General features: G+C 45.4%; 1 protein-coding gene and 1 long non-coding RNA gene across 3 annotated transcripts in view; one reads left to right on the top strand and one right to left on the bottom strand.

The window, feature by feature from the left end:
* Nucleotides 1-24865, bottom strand: part of BIN2 (bridging integrator 2) — a 33380-nt gene that overhangs the window by 4178 nt on the left and 4337 nt on the right. The window contains exons 2-10 of one of the 2 annotated variants that reach the window (XM_077870004.1): nucleotides 20344-20424; nucleotides 10866-10920; nucleotides 10487-10581; nucleotides 9822-9917; nucleotides 8091-8198; nucleotides 7434-7519; nucleotides 6216-6291; nucleotides 5241-5323; nucleotides 1734-2451 (exon numbers count right to left, since the gene is read on the bottom strand). In XM_077870004.1, coding sequence (XP_077726130.1) covers nucleotides 1734-2451; nucleotides 5241-5323; nucleotides 6216-6291; nucleotides 7434-7519; nucleotides 8091-8198; nucleotides 9822-9917; nucleotides 10487-10581; nucleotides 10866-10920; nucleotides 20344-20424 — 1398 coding nt within the window. The remainder of the gene's footprint in view (nucleotides 1-1733; nucleotides 2452-5240; nucleotides 5324-6215; nucleotides 6292-7433; nucleotides 7520-8090; nucleotides 8199-9821; nucleotides 9918-10486; nucleotides 10582-10865; nucleotides 10921-20343; nucleotides 20425-24865) is intronic. The other variant, XM_077870005.1, reaches the window with a different exon arrangement.
* The window catches only part of LOC144296806 (uncharacterized), a 29656-nt gene continuing 19757 nt past the window's right edge, over nucleotides 14967-24865 (top strand). The window contains exons 1-2 of the long non-coding RNA XR_013363758.1: nucleotides 14967-15116; nucleotides 15813-15954. This is a non-coding gene — a long non-coding RNA (uncharacterized LOC144296806). The remainder of the gene's footprint in view (nucleotides 15117-15812; nucleotides 15955-24865) is intronic.

Here is a 24865-nt window from a genome sequence, read left to right as displayed (position 1 = left end):
AAATTGTCATTTTACTTATTTATGGTTTCTTTTCTATCTCCCTTATTCCTCCCAACCCTCACCCACTAGAATATAAGATGCAGGAAGGCAGAGAATTTTGTTGTGTTCATTGTAATATCCCACCTCCTAGAAAAGTGCCCGGCACATAGCAGGGGCTCAGTAATTATGGAATGAGTGAATCAATCAGTCAGTTAATCAATCTTGGTGCCATCTAGTTAGATGTTTCACCATAATCTTCTCTATAATGATCTGACAGGGGATCATATATCCTTAGCTTTTTTTTTTTTTTTAATACATTTTTTATTTTTTTATTCATAGAGATGCAGAGAGAGAGAGAGAGAGGCAGAGAGAGAGAAGCAGGCTCCATGTAGAGAGCCTGATGTGGGACTCGATCCAGGGTCTCCAGATCACGCCCGGGGCTTCAGGCGGTGCTAAACCGCTGCGCCACCGGGGCTGCCCATATCCTTAGCTTTTAACAGCAAGGAAGGAGGGCTATTTCTCAAGGTGGCCTATGCTATTTTTGTTTTTGGAAGTCCCTGTGTCCCCTTTTCCCTAGATTTAAAATTGGTTTTCTTTTTTTTTAACTTTTTAAAAAAAGATTTTTTTTAAAAAATATTTATTTATTTATTTATGATAGACATAGAGAGAGAGAGAGGCAGAGACACAGGAGGAAGGAGAAGCAGGCTCCATACCGGGAGCCCGATGTGGGACTCGATCCCGGGACTCCAGGATCGCGCCCTGGGCCAAAGGCGGGCGCTAAACCGCTGAGCCACCCAGGGATCCCTAAAAAAAGATTTTATTCATTCATGAGAGATACACACACACAGGGAGAGAGAGAGAGAGAGAGAGAGAGAGAGAAGCAGAGACACAGGCAGGGGGAGAAGCAGGCTCCATTCAGGGAGCCCGATGTGGGACTTGATCCCGGGTCTCCAGGATCAGGCCCTGGGCCAAAGGTGGCACTAAACCACTGAGCCACCTGCGCTGCCCTAAAATTGTTTTTTTATATCATTTTTTAACAGTTAACTGCTGAAAGTTCCTTTTATATTGATCCAAAATGTACTTGAAAAAAAAATCTTTACATAGTTCTGCTTTCATGAATGTAAGTAAGTCAAACCTCTCTCCTATATAAGTCTTTCCATGTAATTTGACTAGAATATGCCCTGATTTCCAGATCCTTCACGGAACTGGCTGCTCTCCACGGGATCTCTATTATAACACAATCCTTTTCTCATCATTTCCTCACCTTCCATCCCTTTTGCTTTACTTTCCCCTGTGAGTTCCTTCTTCTATACCTCTCTCATTGAAGAAGTTGTACCTTAGAAATTTGCAGATGCCATTTTGCTTACCATAGTCACAAGTGTGACAAACTCCTTCCCATCCCCCACTAAAAAAAGTAAAGTTTTTTTAAGTTCGGGATGCCAGTTATAGATTCTTCATGTCGGAACTCCCAGAACTTGGAGCAAAGGAAAGAAATTAGCAAGAATCTGCTCACAATAATAATATTAGAGAAAAGCCCTTTGCAGAAGTCAACTACCCTAAGAGTACAGGTCACTGGATTAGTTGCTATGAATATGTGAAACAATCCCCATAACCAAAAAAGGTGTCCAAGAATATCCTTGAAACGGCCATCTACTGACATAAGATCTTATCAGTTGGGGCAAGCTGACTATAGGAAAGATGATCTCCATGAAGGTTATTAAAGGGACTAAAGACTCAACCAGATCCAATCTCACCTCAGATATCTTCGAGGTAGGGGAAGTACAAAGTTCTTCTGGATTCAGACTGTTGATGTTTTCCTTTTCTCTGGCCTCGGGAGTTCTTACTGGCTTCTCTGGTGGCTGTGGGTCCAGTGAAGCATCTAAGGAGGTCCTGGGACTGGTAGGTGAACCCTGCTCAGAGGCTAGAGGGCTGGAGGGTATGTTCCCTGAGGAGTGCCTGGGGCTGGGAGTGGCTCTGGGTGGAGGGGGCCTATTCGGAGGTGCTGAGGTCCTCTGGATGGAGGCTCTCTTCTTTGGTTGTTCAGATCCTTCACTTGAGGTGCGGGTTCGGAGGACTACCTCTGGGAGAGACGAGGGCTGCTCTGAAGGGACAAGGGCCCTGCCTGGTGATGGAGCTGGGGAGCAAGGGAGAACTTCCTCCTGGGACTTGCTGCCCTCAACGGTGGCAGAGGGCTGGGCCTGCTTGGGGCCATTGCAAGCTGGCAGAGGCTCTTCCTCCTCAGAGGAGCTGACTTCAGACTCTTCTCCCTCAATTTCCTTGTCTTTTAAGGGCTCTTGAATCTCAGATTCGTCTTCTCCCTGGGCCGGATCAGATGCCAGCTCTTCTTCACTTGCTGATGAGGAGTCCCTCTCACTCTTCAGAGAAAGCGCAGAGGGACTGGTAGGTGAGGTCAGGGGGCTGGGGGCTTCAGATGTGCGAACTGGGGAAGAGATGACTAAAGAGCGCCTGCTGCTGGTGAAACAGAAAGAGCATTCAAGATTCAGAAGGGCTAAAAACTAGAAGCAACCCCAACACACCCCCAAATAAATAAAGATGCACGCACATAGCAATAAAATGGAACAAAGCAATGGAAGATATGAGAAGGGTTGTATATACTTTGCAATAATGCTTCTATTATAAAGCGAAAAAGAGGCTATACAATTTTATCCATATCACGATCTCAGTTACATAAAAATATACAAAGAAAACAAGACTGGAAAGAAACACTGCAAAACACTGATAAAATAGTTTCTCTTCGGGACACATTCTACGGGTGATATACAGCTGATCCTTGAGGAGTCTCTATTTGCAAATTCACCTACTCTCTAAAATTTATTTGCGACTCCAAAATTAATACTCATGATGCTTCTACAGCCAGCCATGGACATATGCGAGCTTTGAAAAATGAGTGCCCAACGAGCATTTTACAAGAAGAGTCTAACAAGGCAATCATCTGCCTTGGTTCAGCTCTCGCACTGCAAATGTGTCCTTTTGGCCATGTTTTTCACATCGCTGTGCTTTTTGTTTGTGATTTTGCTGTTTAAAATGGCCTCCAAGTATAGCACTAAAGTGCTTCGAGCTATAACACTGTGATGTGCCCAACAGAGAAAAAACACATGTTAGAGAAGCTTTACTCAGGCATGAGTTGTGGTGCTGTTGGCTAGGAGCTCAATATGAAGGAGTCAACAACGTGTATTACTTCTTTATTTAGAGGGAGGGAGAGCAAGGGCAAGTTGGGGGAGAAGCAGAGGGAGATGGAGAATCTCAAGCAGATTCCACGCTGAGCTCAGAGCCCAATGTGGGGCTTGATCCCACAACCCTGAGATCATGACCTGAGCCGAAACCAAGAGAGTCGGATGCTTAACTGACTGAGCCACACAGGTGTGCCAGCAATGTGTATTAAATAAAGTGTCTTCAAACAGAAACACACACGGGACTGGGCAATGGAAACGCTGGGAGCTGGAGCTCACAGGAACCTAACTCTGGGTTTCCCTTAGCAACAATGGTTCAGTATTCACTAATTCGGTGCTCACCGTGACTCTACTGAACACCACTGAGCCACACAGGCGTCCCAAGTGATCACATTCTTAAGGACCACTGAATTGCGTATGTTTAACCAGCATAAAGAAAGTATGAACAATACACACACACACACACACACACACACACACACACAGAAAGTAACCCCTATAGGTTAAGAACATATTTTCAGAGAGTATCATTAAAGCATTACTATCCGAAATACACACAAAAAAATACCTCCTATAGATGAAATTTTTAAAACAAGGTAAGCGGGTTCCCCAGGTGCCTCAGCGGTTGAGCACCTGCCTGCAGCCCAGGGCCTGATCCTGGAGTCCCGGGATCGAGTCCCACATCGGGCTCCCTGCATGGAGCCTGCTTCTCTCTCTGCCTGTGTCTTTGCCTCTCTCTATCTCTGTGTCTCTCATGGATAAATAAATAAATAAAATTTAAAAAAATAAAAAAGGGTAAGCAATCTAAATGAAAAATGTGAAAACAATGATAAATAGGCAAGTCACAGAAAGGAACATTAAATGGCCAATAACATGAAAAGTTGTGCCAGCTAACTAGCCACCGTGGAGATATGAATTAAAATTGCAAAAAATTCCATTTCACACTCATTAGTTTGGAAAAATTAGTAAGTCTGATAATGTTACAGGTAGCAAAAATATGGAGCAATGGGGGCTTTTGTTTACTGCTGGTGGGTTATAAGTTAGAATGGTCACTTTGGAGAGCCCTTTGAAAATGACAATGCCTGGTAAGGCTGAAGAGGCCCAAATGCACAGACTATGACTCAGCAGCTCCACTCCCAATATACACCCTAAGGAAATTCCTGGTAATGCTCACAGCAGAAATGTTAAATGTGTCCATTGCAGCTTATTTGTAATAGCAAGAAACTGGAAAACAACCCAAATGTCTATGAGCAGGAGGACAGATAAATAAATTGTGGACTAGCCAAACAACAGCATCCAGAACAGTTATAGAAAGGGAAGACCAGAGCTAGCAACATTAGCAGCTGGATAAATGAACCTCACAAACAATACGAAGAGAACGAAAGGTGTTCCAAAAGTACACATACAGTGTAATTCCATTTTATAAAGTTTAAAAACATGCAAAACCACCTTTTCTGTGTGTGCGTACATGTGTGTAAGTAAAGTAAAAAGAAAAGTGTGGGAATAATAAATACTAAATTTAAGACCGTGGTTGCCTTGGGCGAGGGGCAGGATGAGTTGGGGCGGCGGGGGGACACTGGGCACTTCAATGATACGTATAGTAGCTGATTTCTTAAATTTGGTGGTAGCTATATGGCTATTATATTATTCTTTTTATTATATTATTCTTTATACCTTTTGTGATGCCTGAAATATTTCATACACAGAAAAAAGAGGGGCGCCTGGGGGGCTCAGATGGTTGGGCATCTGCCTTTGGCTTGGGTCATGATCTCCAGGTCCTGGGATGGAGCCAAACAGGGCAGGCGGGCTCCCAACACAGCGAGGAGCCTGCTTCTCCCTCTCCCTCTGCTTCTCCCCCTGCTTGTGCTCTCTGACTCTCTCTTAAATGAATAAAAATAAAATCTTTAAAAAAATAAAGAAAAAATAATTCATATGGAAGCATAATACAAATAACAAACAGTACCAAGCACGGCAAACACAAAGGGAGGGCCAGGATTGGGGATGGAAATGAGAGTGTTGCGTATGCTCACAGGACAAGCCAAGTAGCAAAGAGTCTCAGGAGTTGCTCACCTTGATACTCCCTTCACCACAAAGACTTTGTTGGAATGTTGCTTCTCCAGTTTGCTCATCACCTCATAGAGGCTGTGGTTCAGCTAGAGCCAGTGAGAGAGACGGGTTACTGGCCAGTGGGAACCTGAGACTGGAATATCCCTTCTCTTTTCCCTTTCAGACGGTTTCCAAAAGAAAACCTCCCCACCTTTCACTGTAAAGCTCCTTCCCATCCATCTCTTTGTCCAGGGTCCCGTCCTGCCACCCCTTCTTCCTGGACTGTCTGTGTCATAGGTTTTGCCTCTTCCAACATAAGATAAGGCTCTCTCAAGGCTGGGTCCTTGAGGTTTGAGGTCGGATTTGAGGTTCTAGCTTCTCTCAGGTAATCCAGAGAATAAAAACTCACTGTAATATTAAGGAGGCAAACCATAACTTAGCTACCGCAGATGTGGAGAGGAGTATGTGAGTGTGTGCATGAATTAAATTAATGTAACAGCAGAGTCTTGGAATCCCAGGACCAGAAAAGGCCCCATGAGGTTGTGTTCTGTGGCTGCCAGTCACTGAGTAGGATTGGCCTTCTCTACTCACGCCCAACTACCTGGGAAACGGACCTGTGCTTAAACACTGCCCTCTTTGTTCCCCAGAGACAAAAGATAAAGATTTCACAGCTTGGTTCCCCATTTCAGCTATTCCTTCCCACAGGCCTAACCTCCTTTATTCATCTGAAGCTCAAGTATGGATGCCATTATCCAGTTGTTAATGGAGACGGGGAGGACTCCAGTTGTTAATGGAGACGGGGAGGACTCTCTGATGTGTATACACGTGCTTTACCACAGTTCCAGGTGGTCAGTGAAGTGCTATTGTTTTCATCATGAGAGAAAAGTAAAAACTTGTGGTGCTAACATCAGTACTTAATGAGATGATGTAAATTTGGGCTACTTTCATAGTTCCTAGAAAAGCCCACCTCGGTGACTACACGGGCCAGAGGTTTCTCACCTTGCTCATCTCCCTGTAGAAGACATCCCTCAAGTTGGAAATGTTTTGGAAGATGGTCACGTAACAGCCAATACGACTATCAGGCGGCAAAACAAAACAAAACAAAACAAAATAATGACAAAACCCCCACAACACCTACAGGTAAGGGTTGGTAACGGCAATCTTTGAAATACAAGGTAGGAGCTTAAGCCAACACCAGCCAACACCAAGATTCCTCAGAGAAGAGCACCCCGTACCCTAGACTCAGAATGTTCTGGAATCTGATTCTTCAGAGCCAGGCCCGTAGCACACTTGACTCTCAGAGGGGTGGGAAAGTCAGAGGAGATACTTATCAGCCCAGTCTGAGACCTGCAGTTGCATGAAGACCTCTTGTTCAGGTTCTTTAGGTATTAAAGTAGATATGAATGAAAATACTCTGAAGAATTTTTAAAGTGCGGTATAAATATAAGCCCACACAATGATAATTATTATAATAAATAATTATTCTTTCTCATTACGCAATACTTGGACTTCTCCGAAGCTGCATGCACATTAGTGGAATTCTACTATAAATAAATTGGGGAAGTTTACGTTTAAAGAAACTGTATTAAACTTCAATGCTATCTAAATAAAGAGTCACATAATTAGTGTTTTAGAATACACGGAGTTATTCAAAAGGCTGCGTCACACATAGACTAATATTAAGCGGCAATATAAAATACTGACTACAGCCGCACTACAGCGTATCTTGTACAATGAAAATAGGACACAAACAGAATTTCTACTCAGGTGCCTCTAAACACCTTTACCTCCTGTGAAGCAAAGACGTCATTAATAGAAACAATCATCCCACGGTTTATCTTCTATGTCAATCTGGATGTTCACGAACCAAGCTTGTTTAAAACAATACACACTTACGCACGAAACCAGATATTCCCGGTTCCCATGAGGACGGAAATTTACTTGCCAAGAGCCCTCCTATCCCAGAAACATCTTGCCTTTAGACCGGAAAAGCTGGCAGGGCGAGCCTGGCTATCTGTGTGTTACAGATGAAGGACCCAGGGTCTGGGGTGATAAGACAGTTTGCTTAGTGTCGCCCAGCAAGTCAGTAGCCGGGCTGAGGCGACCTCCAACTCCTGGAACAGAGGGCTTCTCGAGAGGGGACATTCGTGGGTTGCCAGGGAACCTGGGCCTCCACTGGCCCAGGAGGCCAGGCCTTTCCTGACTGTCAGTCATTACCTATGATAAAGAACAGGCAGTTCCTCTAGCAGTTCCTGGTTCAGGTCTTCAAAGACACTCTGGGCTTTGTTGAACTCTTCCTCTGCCTAGGGGGTAAAGGTGACAGGAGTTCCCCTCAATCCCGGGTCTAAGGCGGGAACCAGCCTCCTTGAGTCTCTCCCTGCATTTTTCAGGGACTGGGCTGACTTGGAGTCATGCGCCCCTTCCCCAGACCCATGCCCTCCCAAGCCTTGGGTCTCTATCTGTAGAGCATCCGTGTCAGGGGAAGCAGGATTTCCTTCAGGACACTGGATGCTGAATTTATCTTTTCCTAAACCCAATAAAATGTTATTTTATTTTATTTTATTTTATTTTATTTTATTTTATTTTATTTTATTTATTTTAAAGATTTTATTTATTTATTCATGAGAGACACAGAGGCAGAGACACAGGCAGAGGGAGAAGCAGGCTCCATGCAGGAAGCCCGACGTGGGACTCGATCCCGGGTCTCCAGGATCAGGCCCTGGGCTGAAGGCTGCGCTAAACTGCTGAGCAACCCAGGCTGCCTGAATTTATCTTTTCCTAAACCCAGCCTGGCCCAGCCACCTGCCACCATTATGGGTGAGGGAGGGCAGGAAGGTTTCGCCAGGCTTTTTTTTTTTTTTTTTTTTTTTTTACCTTGGCAGTCTTGGCCTCATCTTTCTTCTTGGCATTCTGCACCGCCTCCAGGTGGTGTCGGGCACTGTCATAGTCCACAAGTTTCCGGCCCCGCTTGGCAATCCTTTCCTAAGCCAGAGTCAGGAGAGAGGCCCTTGATACTCATTTCAGTGGCCAGGATGCAGGCAAACATAGAGGCACAATTCCTTGGTCCTGTTACCAAATTTCACTTTCTAACAGCTTTGTGCCCAAGGGATTTCCCTTACTATTTGGAAAGAATAGGGATTCTGGTGGGAGGCAGGAGGCAGAGTAAAGGGAAATCCTCCAGAGCACATGGAAGCCTGCACTAAATGTTGATTTCTCCTATAAGCCCACTAAAAACTGGTTCAGCCTCCGGGAGAAATGGCCCTGGGAATCCAGCTGAATTCAAAGTCAGGAGTCTGGGGTCTTATTACCAACGCTGCCACTTAATTAGTCTTGTGACGGAGGGCAAGGCACATCTCTTCTGGAACTTCAGCAGCCTCACCTGCCCTACAGGGTTACTTCAAAGATCAAACGCTGACTACAAAGTGCTTTGAGAACTCTAAAGCATAATAAAAATAGTAAATTATTGTGTGCACCGGAGAGAGCATCTACGCAGTCTCATCCAAACTACAAAACCAGTCATAGATTTTGCAAGAATCTTATCTGGATTATCTGGTCCAACTTCCTGTGTAATACCTGGGGCTTCTCTGTAATAATCAAAATAAGTAGTTCACCTTCTGCTTGAAATTGAACTTCAACTCCCAACCTCACAGTATATTTCAGTTTTTGGAAGCTCTATGAGAAACTTAAGTCAGGATCCCTCTAATTTCTCCCTATTAATCGACCAGCAGCGTGGTGCCTGACGGAGTAGATGGGTTATATACATCTGAGCTGAATGAATCAATGAATTGCTTTCTTTTTTTTTTTTTTTTTAATGAATTGCTTTCTGTTTTCTGAAACAGTTTAGAATAGGCTGCATCCCTCTTTCACCTAATAGACCTCCAAGTGTTGGACGAGAATTATTATGACTCCTCAGTTTCTTCTTCTCTACAGTAAACATATCGGCTATTTTTTTTTTTTCACCACTAAAGGGGATGCCCTGACCTGGACCTAATTCATAACCAGTTCAGGGACGCCTGGGTGGCTAGGCGGTTAAGCGTCTGCCTTGGGCTCAGGTCGTGACCCCAGGGTCCTGGGATTGAGTTCCGCATTGGGTTCCCCCCCGCAGGGAGCCTGCTTCTCCCTTTCCCTGTGTCTCTGTCTCTCTCTCTCTGTCTCTCATGAATAAATGGCACTTTTTTTTTTTTAGATTTTATTTATTTATTCACGAGAGACACAGAGAGAGAGGGAGAGAGAGAGAGAGAGGCAGAGACACAGGCAGAGGGAGAAGCAGGGAGCCCATGCAGGGAGCCCAATGTGGGACTCAATTCTGGGTCCCCAGGATCAGGTCCTGGGCTGAAGGTGGTGCTAAACCACTGAGCCACCCAGGCTGCCCCTAAATAGCATCTTAAAAACAAAAACAGTTAGGATCTAGTTCACCGAAACCTAATTCTAAACGTGCCCTTGACACCTCTAATCCTCTACCCCAACCTCCTGTCCAGTCTCCCCTACTTTTAATCCTTTTTCCTAAGCCTCATTCCTAACCATGGGCTGCAACTCTATTTGCAATGCTTACTCTATATGTTTTCTAACTTCTGGGGGCCACTCGTGACTTTGCAGATTGATTACCTTAATCTCGCTGAACTGGGCTACGTAGTTTTCCATGGTCCTCAATGCCTGGTCAGCTAGTTTCTCTTCATAGTCTTCCCAGAGGAGATCATTATTCTGTGGGTCAGAGGCAGGGGGCAGAGGTGAGGGCCTCGCTTCTCGGCAACCACTGCACACCAGGGAAAAACCCAAATTCTTCCTGCCGCAAACTTCCGTTTTGAAGCACTGTATTTAGACTGTCGTGTTGGGTTCTGGCAAAAGGGTCAGATGAAGAAACAGCCCTACCCCCAGGAACTGCCCTGTAAGACACTGGACATACATTCAGGGATCAAGAACAGAAGAGATGGTCAGAGTCTTGGATTCTAGAGCCCAAGGGACAAGGAAATTGGAGAGGAAAAAAACTGCATGAAGGTGGTTTTCAAAGACAACCAGTTGGGTTTTACACAGGTACAACCTCCATAAAGCGGGGCAGCCGGCCTTCCACAGAGGAATCCGCAGATTAGGGAAAGCTTGTTTTTACCTTCAAGGTTGTTGCTTTTTGCTACAGCCCAGGGCTGAAGCTATACAAATGAAGGATGAGGGTTGGCTCCTTTGCTTTCCTATTTGCTCTGATGCAGAAGCTAAGAGAAGGCTGAGGGGAGGGCAGGAGTGAGTCCTGAAGAGCTGTAAAGCCAGGACACTCTTACCCCTACGATGGCCTTCAGCTCCTCGTGACCGTCCCACTCGCTGCTGTAGATCTCCTGCAGCGTTTCTGACACTCTCTTGGAGCTTTCATGCATCACTGAAAGGAGAGGAGTCAGTCCTACCATACGGTCACCCCAGAAGGAGGCCGGTAGCATCATACCGGAGCACGGGCAGATCAGTGGGTCCATTTCAAAAGGACGTGCCCCCAGTGATCTGTCAGGAAAGCTGGACGGGGCTGGGCCAGGAAAAGTTGCTTCCCTGATGCCTACAAGTTCCAGGAATCAGGGGCAGGTGAGTGATAAAACGCCTGAGAATGGCTGTTTTTCTTTCCAACCTCAGAGTTCTCAGGAGCTTGATTCTCCTGTGGAACATACTACCCACCTTTGACTGCACTAAGGAAGTTCTTCAGGTCCTTGTAGAGCTTCTGGCCTTCTGCCTGAAAGGGACAAGTGCTTTGGTGACTACAGAGATATGTTTGGAAAGATGCATTAGAGGTCAAGGTAGAAAAGTAGGTTAAAAGCAGAAATCAATCCTGGAATTTGCAAATGTGATAAACTAGCCTCTGTTCTCTTCACCAAGAAGTTGTGGGTTGTCTTTTGGGGGGGGGGGAGCAGTTTTTTTTTTTAAGATTTTATTTATTTGGGCAGCCCTGGTGGCTCAGCAGTTTAGCGCTGCCTGCAGCCCAGGGCATGATCCTGGAGACCCGGGATCGAGTCCCACATCGGGCTCCCTGCATGGAGCCTGCTTCTCCCTCTGCCTGTGTCTCTGCCTCTCTCTCTCTCTCTCTCTCTCTCTCTCTCTCTCTCTGCATCTCTATGAATAAATAAATAAAATCTTAAAAAAAAAGATTTTATTTATTTATTCATGAGAGAGGCACAGAGAGAGGCAGGGACATAGGCAGAGGAAGAAGCAGGCTCCATGCAGGGAGCCCGACGTGGGACTCGATCCCGGGACCCTGGGATCATGACCTGAGCCGAGGGAGATGCTCAACCGCTGAGCCCCCCTGGCGCCCCTGGAGGGGGCAGTTTTTGTTTGGAGACTGTTCCCTCTGACGGGCAGGTCTTCTTTTCTCTGTTCTCCCTTCCAGTGAACAAAAGCCTATACTCCAGTTCCTCTGCTGAAAATTAAGGGTCCTGTGTGACACTAGCACTTTGTGATCCTCTGGCTGACACGTCCCTCACTGGGTAAGTAAACTGCCACCATCTTCTGCAAATACTGGGCCTTCTTCCTCCCCTGAACCCTCACACAGGCCATTCCCCTCCTCCCGATGTCCTTCCCTGCCTCGCCTCCCTTTCCCCTGCCCTCTGTAGTCACGTGTTTTACACCTCTCTTCCAAATGCCTTATCACTGAGTCTCCTCCTGTTCCAACTCCGATGGCCTCATCCTTAGCTCTATCCACCTACCCAATCCTATCTTTGCTCCCCGAGTCTGAATTCTCACTTTTTTAAGGCTGGGACTCCCACGCACAGATTAGGTCTCCTCCCTGTTTAAAAAAAAAGAAGAAGAAGAAGAAGGGAGAAAGGAGAGGAAGGTATCATTTAAGTTTGGAAGTTCAAATCTCCACCCAACGGATGAACCACTTTTATCTTGGACAAATGTTCATTCAGCCTCTGCAACCAGAAACTCATGCCCTCTTGCTGAGGCTGTGCTTCGATTTTAAATAGTGTTGTTAGAACTTTTGCCCCCGGGTCTTGGGCTGGCCTTCTGTACTCAGAGTGGACCTGACTTCTCTTGCACATATGTTGGAAGACATCTTTCCCATACCCTGCACCAAGTCTTCTCTCTCATAGGCCTCCTCTATCATCCCTCACGGGGTTATTTAAAGCCCCTTCCCCAGGGGCACATGGGTGGCTCAGTGGTTGAGTGTCTGCCTTTGGCTCAGGTCATGATCCCAGGGTCCTGGTAAGGACCGAAGGGGCAGCCTACTTAAGGGTCAGGGTATGCTACGGGGCCAGGCTATGGGGCAGAAGAGTGATCCTCACACTCGTTCACGGGAAGGAGTGTTTAAGCTAAGATGCATTATGCAGTACACCATAAAATACTTGTGAACTTGTTCATTTGTTTTACTTGCTTGCATTCATCACTAGGTAGGCTATTGAGCATACCAACAGTATACAAAAATTTATGGGAGAGAAACTGAAAATCAGAAAATTCTATCTAACAACTTAAATTACATTTTTTTTTAATCTATGGGGGCAGGGGGTAGTTGCACCTGGGTGGCTCAGTCGGTTAAGTGTCTGACTCTTGGTTTCAGCTCAGGTCGTGATCATGGGATTGGCCCCCACACTGGGCTCTGCACTCAGCCGGGAGTCTGCTTGGGGTTCACTCTCTCCTTCCTCTGCTCCTTCCCTGCTCCCACTCTCTCTCTCTCAAATAAATATATTTTAAAGTTTTCATTTTTCAAAAGGACTTTATTTATTTATTTGACACAGAGAAAGCACAAGCAGAAGGAGCAGCAGGCGGAGGAAGAGGGAAAAACAGGCTCCCCATTGAGCAGAGAGCCCGATGTGGGGCTCCATCCTAGGACCCTGAGATCATGACCTGAGCCAAAGGCAGACACTTAACCAACTGAACCACCTAGGTACCCTCAAATAAGTAAATTAAAAAAAAATTTTTATCTGTGGAAATCTTTGCAGGAAAGATCATTATTATGTAAATTTAGCAGCAGAAAATCTAGGTCAACTCGGTCAAAGAAAACTGGAGTAATTATTTCATCCATCTTTTGGCCTCAGTTCTAAGCTATTCCAAACACTTGACTCTACCTCAGGTTAAAAGTGCTTGGGGCTGAATGCCAGGGCTCAAGGGACACGAAGCCACAGACAGTCTCAAGGGAGTCTAAGACACCATCAGAGAGGTAGAAGAACTGCCATTGTGTGATGTGTCGCAGCAAGTGAGGATCAGAAGAGCATCAGAGAAGTGACCAAGGAGGGGCCAGATGCTACAGAGAGGCCAGAGTGCAGGAAGAACCAGTCATAGTCACTGGACTTGGTAACTGGAGGTCACTGGTAGCCTTGAGAAAGTGCTTTCAATTGCAAGATGGAGACAGTCACCAAAATTCAGAAACACTCAGCATTCACTAGGAAGGATGTTTCACTTCCTCTTTGTTTTTTCATTCATGGAAAAAAGTTTAAATAGCCTAAGATGTCCAACATACATAGAATATTTTAAATATAGATACAATAAGTGGGTATAAGTTTGAGAGTTTTATTTTATTTTATTTTATTTTATTTTATTTTTTGTTTGAGAGTTTTAAAAATGTGATAGCTGAAGTTTGAAAGTTTTGAAAGAGCTTGGGGGATTATAAAAATTAACAAGGATTTCAAGTTCTTTTTTTGAAAGAAAAGAACATGGGCTCAACTTTTAACTTCACCAAAATACACATCTAAGTAACAAAAGCTGTTAAACCATCTTGCATAATTTTTTTTTTTTTTTTTAATGATAGTCACACAGAGAGAGAGAGAGGCAGACACACAGGTAGAGGGAGAAGCAGGCTCCATGCACCGGGAGCCCGATGTGGGATTCGATCCCGGGTCTCCAGGATAGCGCCCTGGGCCAAAGGCAGGCGCCAAACCGCTGTGTCACCCAGGGATCCCACCATCTTGCATAATTACTACAAATGAAATAACAATGAAATAACAATGGTTTTTATCCCGCTAGATATTATATGGCCTGGAAAATCGGATCAGCAATCAAGGCCACCATGCACGACTAGGCAAGTTGTATGTACGCTGTTCAAAACCAGAGGGTTCTGTTGATACCAGAGTCCCTAAAATGAGAATGCCTTCTGCCTACCCCTGCCCCTCACAAGAGCCCAACTCCACTTCTGTGTTTTAGGATCAAGCCTCTAAGGCCAAAATTCCTCCTTTATGCTCTTGCTGTTTCCTTTGAGGAGATAAAGTGTGGGTGTGGGTGTGGGTGTGGTGGTGGCAGTGGAAGTCAGGCGGCAGGACACTGAGTGACATTTTATTTCTCTGGCCTATCTGTCCCTGACCCCACCCCCAAAACGTTCCCAGGCTGAAGAGTCCCAGTATCTTTCATTTATATATATATATATATATATATATATATATAAAATTTATTTACTTATTTAACAGAGTGAGAGAGCACAAGCAGGGGGAGCAGAAGAGGGAGAAGAAGGCTCCCCGCTGAGCAGGGAACCCGATGCAGGGCTCGATCCCAGGAGGCCAGGACCAGGACCTGAGCCAAAGGCAGTCGCCCAACCAAATGAGCCACCCAGGTGCCCCATCTTTCTTCTTTCTTGACAATGACTTTGATAGTCTTAGGTTCCCCCTTGTTCGGGAGTCAAAGGCTTGCGAGTTAGTCTACTTTTCTGGCTTCATTTTCCTTCTCTATGAATATTGGGTAAGACCATTTCTAGCCCTGTTTCTTACAGTTTTTTCACTTGGGCTCTCTGAGTTCTTGCTGAATTCTTGGCAGCGCCATAAAGAGTCGTCAGTGCTCCCTATCCCATACATGAATGGCCCCAGCCATGAGTTAATGGACCATGCACTCTGGCAGCTTGTCTGAAGCACACAGGCAGACAAAGCTCTGTGCTTAGAAAGTCCCTGTCCTGGGGTTCCCCACTTGCTGGAGAGAAATGGACTCAGAGAAACCCAAACACTCAGCAAAACAGTAAGTAGCATGATCAGTCTTGAGCAAGTGCTGAAAATGCTTGTTTTGATGGAGGTCCAGAAGGGAGACAAGAAGCTGAACTGTTAGGTTCGATTTATCTATCTATCTATCTATCTATCTATTTGAGAGAGAGAGTATGTGCGAGCATGAGTGGGGGAGGGGCAGAGGGAGAGGAGGAGAGAAAATCTCCAGCATATTCCCTGCGAAGCCTGATGTGGGGCTCTATCTCAAGACCAAGGTCATGACCTGAGCAGAAATCAAGAGTCAGAGGCTTAACTGACTTAAGCTATTCAGGTGCCCCCATTAGGTTTGATTTTACAGGCAATGAAATGAAGCAGCTGTCAGTACCAGAAAGATGAGATTAAAATACTCCTTGAGGAAATCAATTCTTCCTATTTAATATGGTTTGGAGAGAAAGCAGAGCAGAGCCCTCAAAGAAAACCTATCTATGGACATTTGATTAGGGGCAAGGCCTTGAAATCAGGCTGGGAAGCCTGGGAGGGATATTTGTTTATTAATAAAAGTTTACCTACAAGTTGATTGTGGTAAGGGACTGGGCACATGCCCAACAGGTCCAACTTCTGGAATACTCCACTTTCAGTCTCTTTGATCTTGCCTTTCTCCCTCCTGTTCATCTTAGCCAGCCCAGGTGCCATGTCAGAGCAGACTGTGTTGTCGCTGTCTTTGTCCTTACAGGGTGAGAGCCTGAGGACAGCTGTGTGTCCTCTTCATGCTGAAGTCCCAGAGTCTGGCACAGTGCCCAGTGTGCGGCAGGCTCCCATGACATGCTCGAGAAACGACCTTGCCAGGCCTGCTCACATAACTGGTGTTACTAGAGGTAAATCATTGTCTCAGGAGAAAAGTTTCCCTTACCCTTATTCTACCTCCGTTTCATTTCTCAAATAGATCTCCTGCCCCCTTCAGGTGACATTCAGCTGGTGGCCTCACGCAGGGAATGCTGAGGGGACTGGCACATCTGATCCTCTTATTCTTCTTGATGGCCCCTCCTTCATCTACCCAAGCTTTCTACCCACACACCTGCCTTCAGTAGATCCAGCCTCTAAGGCAGAGAGGAAGAGGGAGGACCGAGGGACAGAATGGCCAAGAGTCAGAAACCTCATGACCTGGGTGTTGACTTAGTCCTGTTCTGTTCATGCTGCTTTTGGAAGCAGAACAGCAACTGCCGTTGAGCAGAGGCCCACGGAGGCCTCCTAGACAGGCGCAGGCGGAGAAGCACAGGGTTTAAGTTGCAATCCTAGCTCCGCAACTCTTCCGCCTTTCCCTTGATTAAATCGCTTCTCAGATCCTATTTCCAGCCCCCCTCCCCCGGGTTAGACTAAATCAGTGGTTGCCAAATGCTGTTCTCAGACTAGCTACTACATCATAATTACCTAGAAAGCTTAATATAAAACACAGATTCCCTAGTTAATGATCAGCCAAGGCTGTTCATGTCACACCAAAAAGGAGACAAGCAGACATTAGGTGCCTCCAGATGGAAAAATATCACACCTATAATAACGAGTATTCCTGCCACCCAAACAAACAAAAACAAAACTCTGAATCTCAAGCCTCTAATCTAACTATTAATTTACAGAAACTGCAAGAGACACAGGAACATATTTAACAATGCGATGGGGCTTCAATCAGTCAAGTTTAGACTGCAGGAAGCTTTGAGAAAACAGCCTGGTGTCACCAACAAATAAACTATAAGCAGGGAGGGATCAGACACCTGCAGATGAAGAGATTTAACTTTCAATCTGAGAGACTTAAACATGCCAACAAGTTGCTGATTTACACACACACAAGACATAACCACATTGAACATTGACTGGATATCTTATGTTAAGAAATTATTGCTACTTTTTGAAGATATCACCTAATCTCACATTTTAGCGGGATATCTGAAAAGATATTTGTATTATATCTTTCTTTTTAAGATTTATTTATTCATGAGACACACAGAGGCAGGGAGAGAGGCAGAGGGAGAAGCAGGCTCCCTGAGGGGAGCCCGACATGGGACTGGATCCGGATCCCGGGATCACAACCTGAGCCAAAGGCAAACGCTCAACTGCTGAGCCACCCAGGCGTCCCTTGTAATATAATGTTAACTGAAAAGAGCAAGTTATAAAACCATTATCAATGGAACAATCCTACTTTTGTAAACCTCGTATTTATTAACTGTGGGTTTACTTAGAGATCATACATATTCATAGCAGAATGACCGAAAGGATGTAAAACAACAGTGGTGGTAGCATGGGAGGGTGTGAAATCAGGATTTAAAAAAAAATTTTATTCATTTATTTGAGAGAGAGAGAGAGTGTGTGAGAGAAAACACAAGCGGGGGCGGGGAGGAGGAGCAGAAGGAGCCGGAGAAGCAGGCTCCCTGCTGAGAAGGGAGCCCCAACTTGGCTGGATCCCAGGACCCTGGGATGATGACCCGAGAGAAGGCAGATGCTTCACTGACTGAGCCACCCAGGTGCCCCCAAATCAGGATTTTTTTTTTTAAGATTTTTTTTAATTTTTATTTATTTATGATAGTCACAGAGAGAGAGAGAGAGAGGCAGAGACATAGGCAGAGGGAGAAGCAGGCTCCATGCACCGGGAGCCTGACGTGGGATTCAATCCCGGGTCTCCAGGATCACGCCCTGGGCCAAAGGCAGGCACCAAACCACTGCGCCACCCAGGGATCCCTCAGGATTTTTTAATTCATGTTTTTCTTGTCCTTTCCGGTTTGTTGTAATACGTAAATGCCTCTTAGAAAAATATTTTTAGGTGTGATAATGGCTTTGTGTTTATATTTTAAAAGAGCCTTTATTTCTACAGACTGATAATAAAATTTTTATGGATAAAATGATGTGGTATGTAGAATTTGCCTCATAGTAATCAAGACTGGGAGAAAGTAGGTAGAGACATAAATGAGTTGATTATTAAAGCTGAGAGATGGGTGCATACATGTGGAGTAATTATACAAATTTTCCTTTTTTAAATAAAGATTTTATTTATTTATTCGTGATAGACACACAGAGAGAGAGGCAGAGACACAGGCAGAGGGAGAAGTAGGCTCCATGCAGGGAACCCGACGCAGGACTCGATCCCGGGTCTCCAGGATCACACCCTGGGCTGAAGGCAGGGCTAAACTGCTGAGCTACCTGGGATCCAAATTTTCCTATCTTATATATTTGAACTCTTCCATTAAAACTAGTTTAGGGGTGCCTGGGTGGCTTAGTCGGTTAAGCATCTGCCTTCGTCTCAGGTCATGATCCCGGGGTCCTGGGATGGAGCCCCTGCATCGGGCTCCCTGCTCAGCAGGGAGTCTGCTTCTTCCTCTCCCTCTGCTGTTCCCCCACTCATTCTCTCTCTCTGTCAAATAAATAAATAACATCTTAAAAAAAAAAAAAGAAGTAGATAGCCAGCTTAATATTCCATGGGATATTTCACTTTCTGTCTCATGTGCCTGGCATTGTGTATAGTCTCATTTAATTCTCACATCAGCCCCAGAGGTTGCAATCCCCTCTTTATAATAGGAGGAAGTTATGGGATGCCTGGGTGGCTCAGTGGTTGAACGTCTGTCTTTGGCTCAGGGCATGATCCTGGGTCCTGGGATCGAGTCCCACATCGGGCTCCCTGCATGGAACCTGCTTCTCTCTCTGCCTGTGTCTCTGCCTCTCTCTCTGTGTCTCTCATGAATAAATAAATAAAATCTTAAAAAAAAAAAGAAGGGAGTTATTAATTTACATGAATATCCAGTTGTAACGCAGTTCTCCTACTTAACTACTCAGGTCACGGTTCACAGGTTAAGGGCACAGGCCCCCACTAGACTGCTTCACTTCAGACATCAGCCACTGGCCACCTAGACTTCTGACCAATGCTACAAATCTGGGGGTTCCTACTAGCCATGGAGCTTCCATAATCCATGAGAACAACCCACAGAACTCAGGAGAGTGCTCTATTTATTTTTATTTATTTTTATTTTTTTTTGAGTGCTCTATTTATAATTAAAGTTTTCTTATAAGTGATACAGACCAGGACCAGCCAAGCGAAGAGACACACAAGGTAAGGTCTGGGGGAGTTCCAGACAAGAAGCTTCTGTGTTCTCAAGACATGTCACCTTCTCAGCATGTTGGTACAGGATTACCAACCAGGGAAGCTCGCCCATGCGTCAGGTGTCTAGAGTTTTTTTAATGTGATTGCACTACATAGTGAATCACTGGCCACATGATTGAATTGAATCTCTAGCTCCCTTTCTCTCCCTGCCACTGGAGGTCAGGCTGATTTCACCTGTCTCCAAGCCCCAGCCCTCTAATCACCTGGTTCATCTTTCCAGCCTGACCCGCCACCATCCTGAGTCATTTGTGTAGCATACACTGACTTATGATCTGGGAGGCCCACTGTGAATAACAATCACATTCCTGTCCCTCAGGAAATCCCAAAGACTTAGAAGCTTCTTCCCAGGAACTGGGAACAAAGGCCAGCCAAATTCTTTACTGGATGATATCAGTAAATTGAATTATATGGGAAATAATTCTTTAAAATCATACTAAAAGGACATTCACTGTAATCTAACTCAGCAGTTGACTGTATATCAGAATCACTTGGGAAATATTTTTAAACACGAGATCTCTGGTAGTAGGGCTTGGGAATCTGTACTTTTAAACATGTTTTTTGTTTGTTTTGGATGTTTTGGGTTTTTTAAAACAATGCTTTCTTAATTTTACTTGAGACAGAGAGGGTACACGTGCACAGAGCGTTTGTTGCTGAGAATGACATGTGAAAGATGGGGGTATTATTTAGAAATGAGGGCTCAGGTGAGGCAGATGGAGTGGACAAAGAGGCAACAAGAAAAATAGGGTGCTGCTCAGATGAGAAGAACCAGAGGGTGGGAAAGAGGCACCCTGGGGAAGCGATAAGCCAAAAACAAAGGTGGCAGGAGCTCACTGCCACTTTGTCTAAGAACCTGGTGATGCCCCTGTGGCCTGGGGGAACCACTAAGAGAAAAAAAAAGAACACTTACCTGTCCCCCAAAACACAGGTCAGCAGGAACGAGAAAGGGAAGCTTCTCTGGTTCCCAGGGAAGGGGTAAGCAGCAGGTCACCCTGCAGCCCTTACCCCTGGGGGAAGGATGGGTTAGCAGGGATGCCTGTTGGTTTGCAGGACCTGCTGTTCTTCGATCACCCAGCCCTTGTCTTCTTTATCCCTCCAAGCTTCCCTTCCCCACCCTCCAGATTACCTGTTGATGATAGAAGTTGTTGGCACTTTGTTCAAACCGTTCATCTTTGGTTTCCACAGTTTTCCCCAACTTCTGCAGCACCTGGGAATGTGAGTTGGAAAAGTCCCTAAGGTTATAGTCAGGTCTCACTCATCTGTTGGCCTCATATGACCCTGGTTTTCAGAGTCTCAGATGCAATTAAAAGGCTGTGCTCCTCACAGCCCAATGGAATTAAAAATATAGCACACTGCTGGAAAAAACAAACAAACAAACAAACAAACCTACTAACAACCACATTTTGTGATTCTTCTCAAATTGGGATCCTCCTGCAGGTATGCAGCAGTGTGCTAGGAGGTATATATAAAGCCTGGAATAAGTATGGCACATGTGTTGGGAATGACATTTATTTGCAGTGGGTTTTTTTTGGGGGGGGGAGGAGTATTATATTAAAAAGAAGGATTCATAAGAAGAATGTAAAATGTGCATTGCTTTTATTTATTTATTTGCTTATTATTTATTTTAGATTCTATTTATTTATTCATGAGAGGCAGAGAGACACAGGCAGAGGGAGAAGCAGACTCCCTGGAGGAAGCCTGATACGGGACTTGATCCTAGGACCCGGGATCATGACCTGAGCCAAAGGCAGATGCTCAACCACTGAGCCACCCAGGTGCCCCAACGTGCATTGCTTTTATTTATTTATTTATTTATATTTATTTATTTATATATTTTTTATTGGAGTGCATTGCTTTTAAAGATAAAATATGAGCCTTGAGGACTTTTCACTTGAGAGACAGTCTTCTAGGCCACAGCCGCAGATATCTCTAGATAGATGAGGTCAGAGAGGCAGGCAGGAGACTTCTTAGGAGGGCCCTTGTGGAAAACTCTGATATAACACATTCAAATAAATAAAAGAAGCTCGAAACGAATGCTTTCCGTGTCTATCCCCTCTCTCCTGGGAGCCCGAGAGCCAACCACCCTACTGGTCTCAGTGCTAATGCAAAGGACAAGGAAATGAGAAAGATACAGTGAGGAAGAACTGGCTTTTCTACCTGTAGCCTCTGTTTCGAAAGGAGGCACCACCACCACCCCCCTACCTACCCCCACCCCTTCCAAAGGTGCAAGTAAAAATCTCAGGGGTTACCCTGAACTACTTTTCGCTCACCTCTTTCATCGAGTCCCTCAGCTACCATCTCTGGAAACCCTCCCATGCTTCCTAGTCTCACCGTCATGGCTTTGTTCTGGGCGCTGGCTGTTTCTCGCCTGGCGCCTGGCCGGCTACAACAGGCCTTTCATGCTGCTGCTCAAGACCTTCTAATGATTCTCCACTCGTCTGCTCAACAGATTTGTACTAAATGCCCATGCATGTCCTCTTTCAGGTCTCTCTCCCTAACACTTTAATTTCAGTTTCCTGAATATGGGTGCTTGTTGTAGATGCTGGGCCCTCTTTCTGGAATAATCTTCTCCTTCTTGTCTCTCAGACAACTATCTAAAAAAAAACCAAAACAAAACAAAAACAAAACAAACAAAAAAAAAAACCAGTTTAGGGGCACCTGGCTGGCTCAGTTGGAAGAACAGGCGACTCTTGATCTCTGGGTTGTGAGTCTGAGCCTCATGTTGGCCTGTAGAGATTACTTACACAAATAAACTTAAAAAAATTTTTTTAAAACCCAATTCATATTCCATATCCTTTATGACACTTAACATTCTACTTCACCCCCGTTAATCGAGTTAATCACTCCCTCCTAAGTGTTTGCAACTTCTGCACCTTGCGTAAACTTCTATTACTGTTTTGTTATTTGAGTGTATCTAGCCGTGTCGTCTAAGCTGTGGGCTCCCTGAGAATCGGGTACTTACTTGCCTTCTCACCTAGATTTCTCAAGGTCCATATTTAACACTTTTTTTTTATGATTTTATTTATTTATTCATGAGTGACACACACACACACAGAGGCAGAGACCCAGGCAGAGACCCAGGCAGAGACCCAGGCAGAGGGAGAAGCAGGCTCCATGCAGGGAGCCTGACTTGGGACTGGATCCTGGGTCTCCAGGATCAGGCCCTGGGCTGCAGGCGGCGCCAATCGCTGCACCTGATATTTAACACTTCTAACAGGAAGGAGTGGGAGTGTTATAGGAAGGGACTGATGGGCTGGGCCTTGAACTAAGGTTTTGCTGAATTATAGGGTGCCCAGGTGGCTCAGTCGGTTAAGCATCTGCCTTTGGCTCAGGTCATGATCCCGGGGTCCTGGGATGGAGCCCCACATCCGGCTCCTTGCTCAGCGGGGAGTCTGCTTCTCCCTCTGCCATCCCCCTTCTTGTGCTCTCTCTCAAATAAATAAAATCTTAAAAACTAAGATATTTGATAGATGGGGACAGAGTATAAGGAGGGAGAGTGGAAAGAGGACAAAGTCATTGGAGTACTCATATTCACACAGCTTCATGAGATGCCTCAGTGTGGCTGATTTAGGGTGTGCTATGGGGAGTGGTGGGTAAAGGAGCTAGAAAGGGAGACTGTAATTTCACTTGTGAAAGGCTCTGAATCACCTGCAAAAGCACCGAGGTCTTGGCCTGAGGAAGGCTTTACGTAGAGACTCGGACCCATGTGTCCCCATTCTTAATCCTGGGGTTACTATCTCTTCCTGGAGATGGAGCTCTCTCTCTAGTGGTTACGATCAAGGGCTCCAGAGTCAAGCAGATATATGCCCCACCTTGACATTTACACTTATGGCTATAAGCCTCTGGGTGAATAAGCCTATGATATGTCTCTTGAGCCTCCGTTTACAGAACTCCCTTCTCCCCACTAAGTTAACAGCATCTCCTGGAGTTGTTGGGAGAATTAAATATCACACCTGTAAATGCTTTCCCAGTGCTGCCCTGCAGAGAGTGCTCAATACAAATCCACTCTTGTTATGTCCAGTTCAACTCCCTCCCCTATGAGTACCTATTTCCCTCCCAGTTTAGCCATATGTTTGTCTGTGTCTCTAACTCTGCTTCACTCAACACCTGGCCTGGGTATGCAGAGTCTTCCCTGACTCAACCCCCCTCCCTCCCTCACGACACTGTCCTCTACCAGAAAGTTGCAAAACCACCCTGTCTAAGTGGTAAGCCCAGCTCTCACTTCCTTCCTGCTACTCCTCCCTTCCTTTGCCTGAGGCATGGTTCTTCTTCGGTAGAAGGTGCTAAAAGGATGGTCAGTTCAGTCTAGAGTTAATGCAGCACAGCTGACATCCCCGAACCCCAAAAGGCGCAAGGCAAAAAGGCTTAGAAGGGGTGCGAGTGTGTGTGAACACTCCAGCCTCCAATTCTGAAACTAAGAAAATGAGTGTGATTATCCTGAAAGCATGACCCAGTGCCCTGAGCCCAAGGTCATTTGTTGCCATAAGCAACAGGGCCATGTGCCAGGGTGCTTCTACTACGGGGTAAACGTTCTTCCTCAACTAAGGTATAAGAGAATGCACAGGAGCTCAACAAATATCTGGAAGAATTAGTAAGTTCCACCTTTGGATCACTTCCTGATGAAAGCCCACCCAATGCTAGTCCCTAAGTTCTACACTAAGAATTCTCTGTCTTTTTTAAAGATTTAATTTATTTATTCATGAAAGACACACAGAGAGGGTCAGAGACACAGGCAGAGGGAGAAGCAGGCTCCCTATGGGGAGCCGATGTGGGACTCGATCCCGGGACCCCGGGGTCACGCCCTGGGCTGAAGGCAGAGGCTCAATCACTGAGCCCCCCAGGTGCCCCTATGCTAAGAGCTCTGCCCCAAGGGGAATACGGACATTTGGAGAAAAAGAACAGGAACAAGGGGCCAAGTGAAGGTGGCAAAATGCTAATACTTGGTGAAAAAGGTAAAGAATATTCCAGGGGTTCACTGACCTATTTTTAACTTTTGCGTGGACTGGGGTATGAGCATAAAGCTTCAAAACAAAATCATTGCAGACATGTTTGGTGGCTACAGTTCCCTACCTTACAGTTCCTTATCCTTCCTCACAATCATTATGTTTTAGTTATCTCTCTCAATTGGGGTAATTTGAACAGGGCCTGGATATCAGATATTATGGAATTTTGTTAAGAATGTTGTCTTAAAAAAAAAAGAATGTTGTCTTAGGGGCAGCACTCTGCCCTTCTCTCTGTTTCTAATAAATAAATAAAATCTTAAAGTAAAAAAATAAATAAAATAAAGATTTTATTTACTTATTCATGAGAGACACACACAGAGAGAGAGGCAGAGACAGGCAGAGGGAGAAGTAGGCTCCATGCAGGGAGCCTGACGTGGGACTCGATCCCGGGCCTCCAGGATCACGCCCTGGGTTGAAGGTGGCACTAAACCACTAAGCCATCTGGCCGCCCAAAATAAAATCTTAAAAAAAAAAAAAAAAAGAATGTTGTCTTAGGTCTGACAACGATGTTGTAGTTTATGGGAGAAATCCTCATTTCCAGGATATATGCTAACGCAGGCCCCTCCTTATCACGGCCCCACTACAGTTTCCATCCTTCTCTGCCACCACTCCCCGTCCTCCAGTTCAGCTGCATTTCTCACTAGT

The sequence above is a fragment of the Canis aureus genome, chromosome 25 (genome assembly GCF_053574225.1).
Source record: "Canis aureus isolate CA01 chromosome 25, VMU_Caureus_v.1.0, whole genome shotgun sequence".
Lineage (NCBI taxonomy): Eukaryota > Metazoa > Chordata > Mammalia > Carnivora > Canidae > Canis > Canis aureus.
The sequence above is the reverse complement of the archived record's forward strand: the minus strand, read 5'-3'. Positions and strand labels throughout refer to the sequence as shown.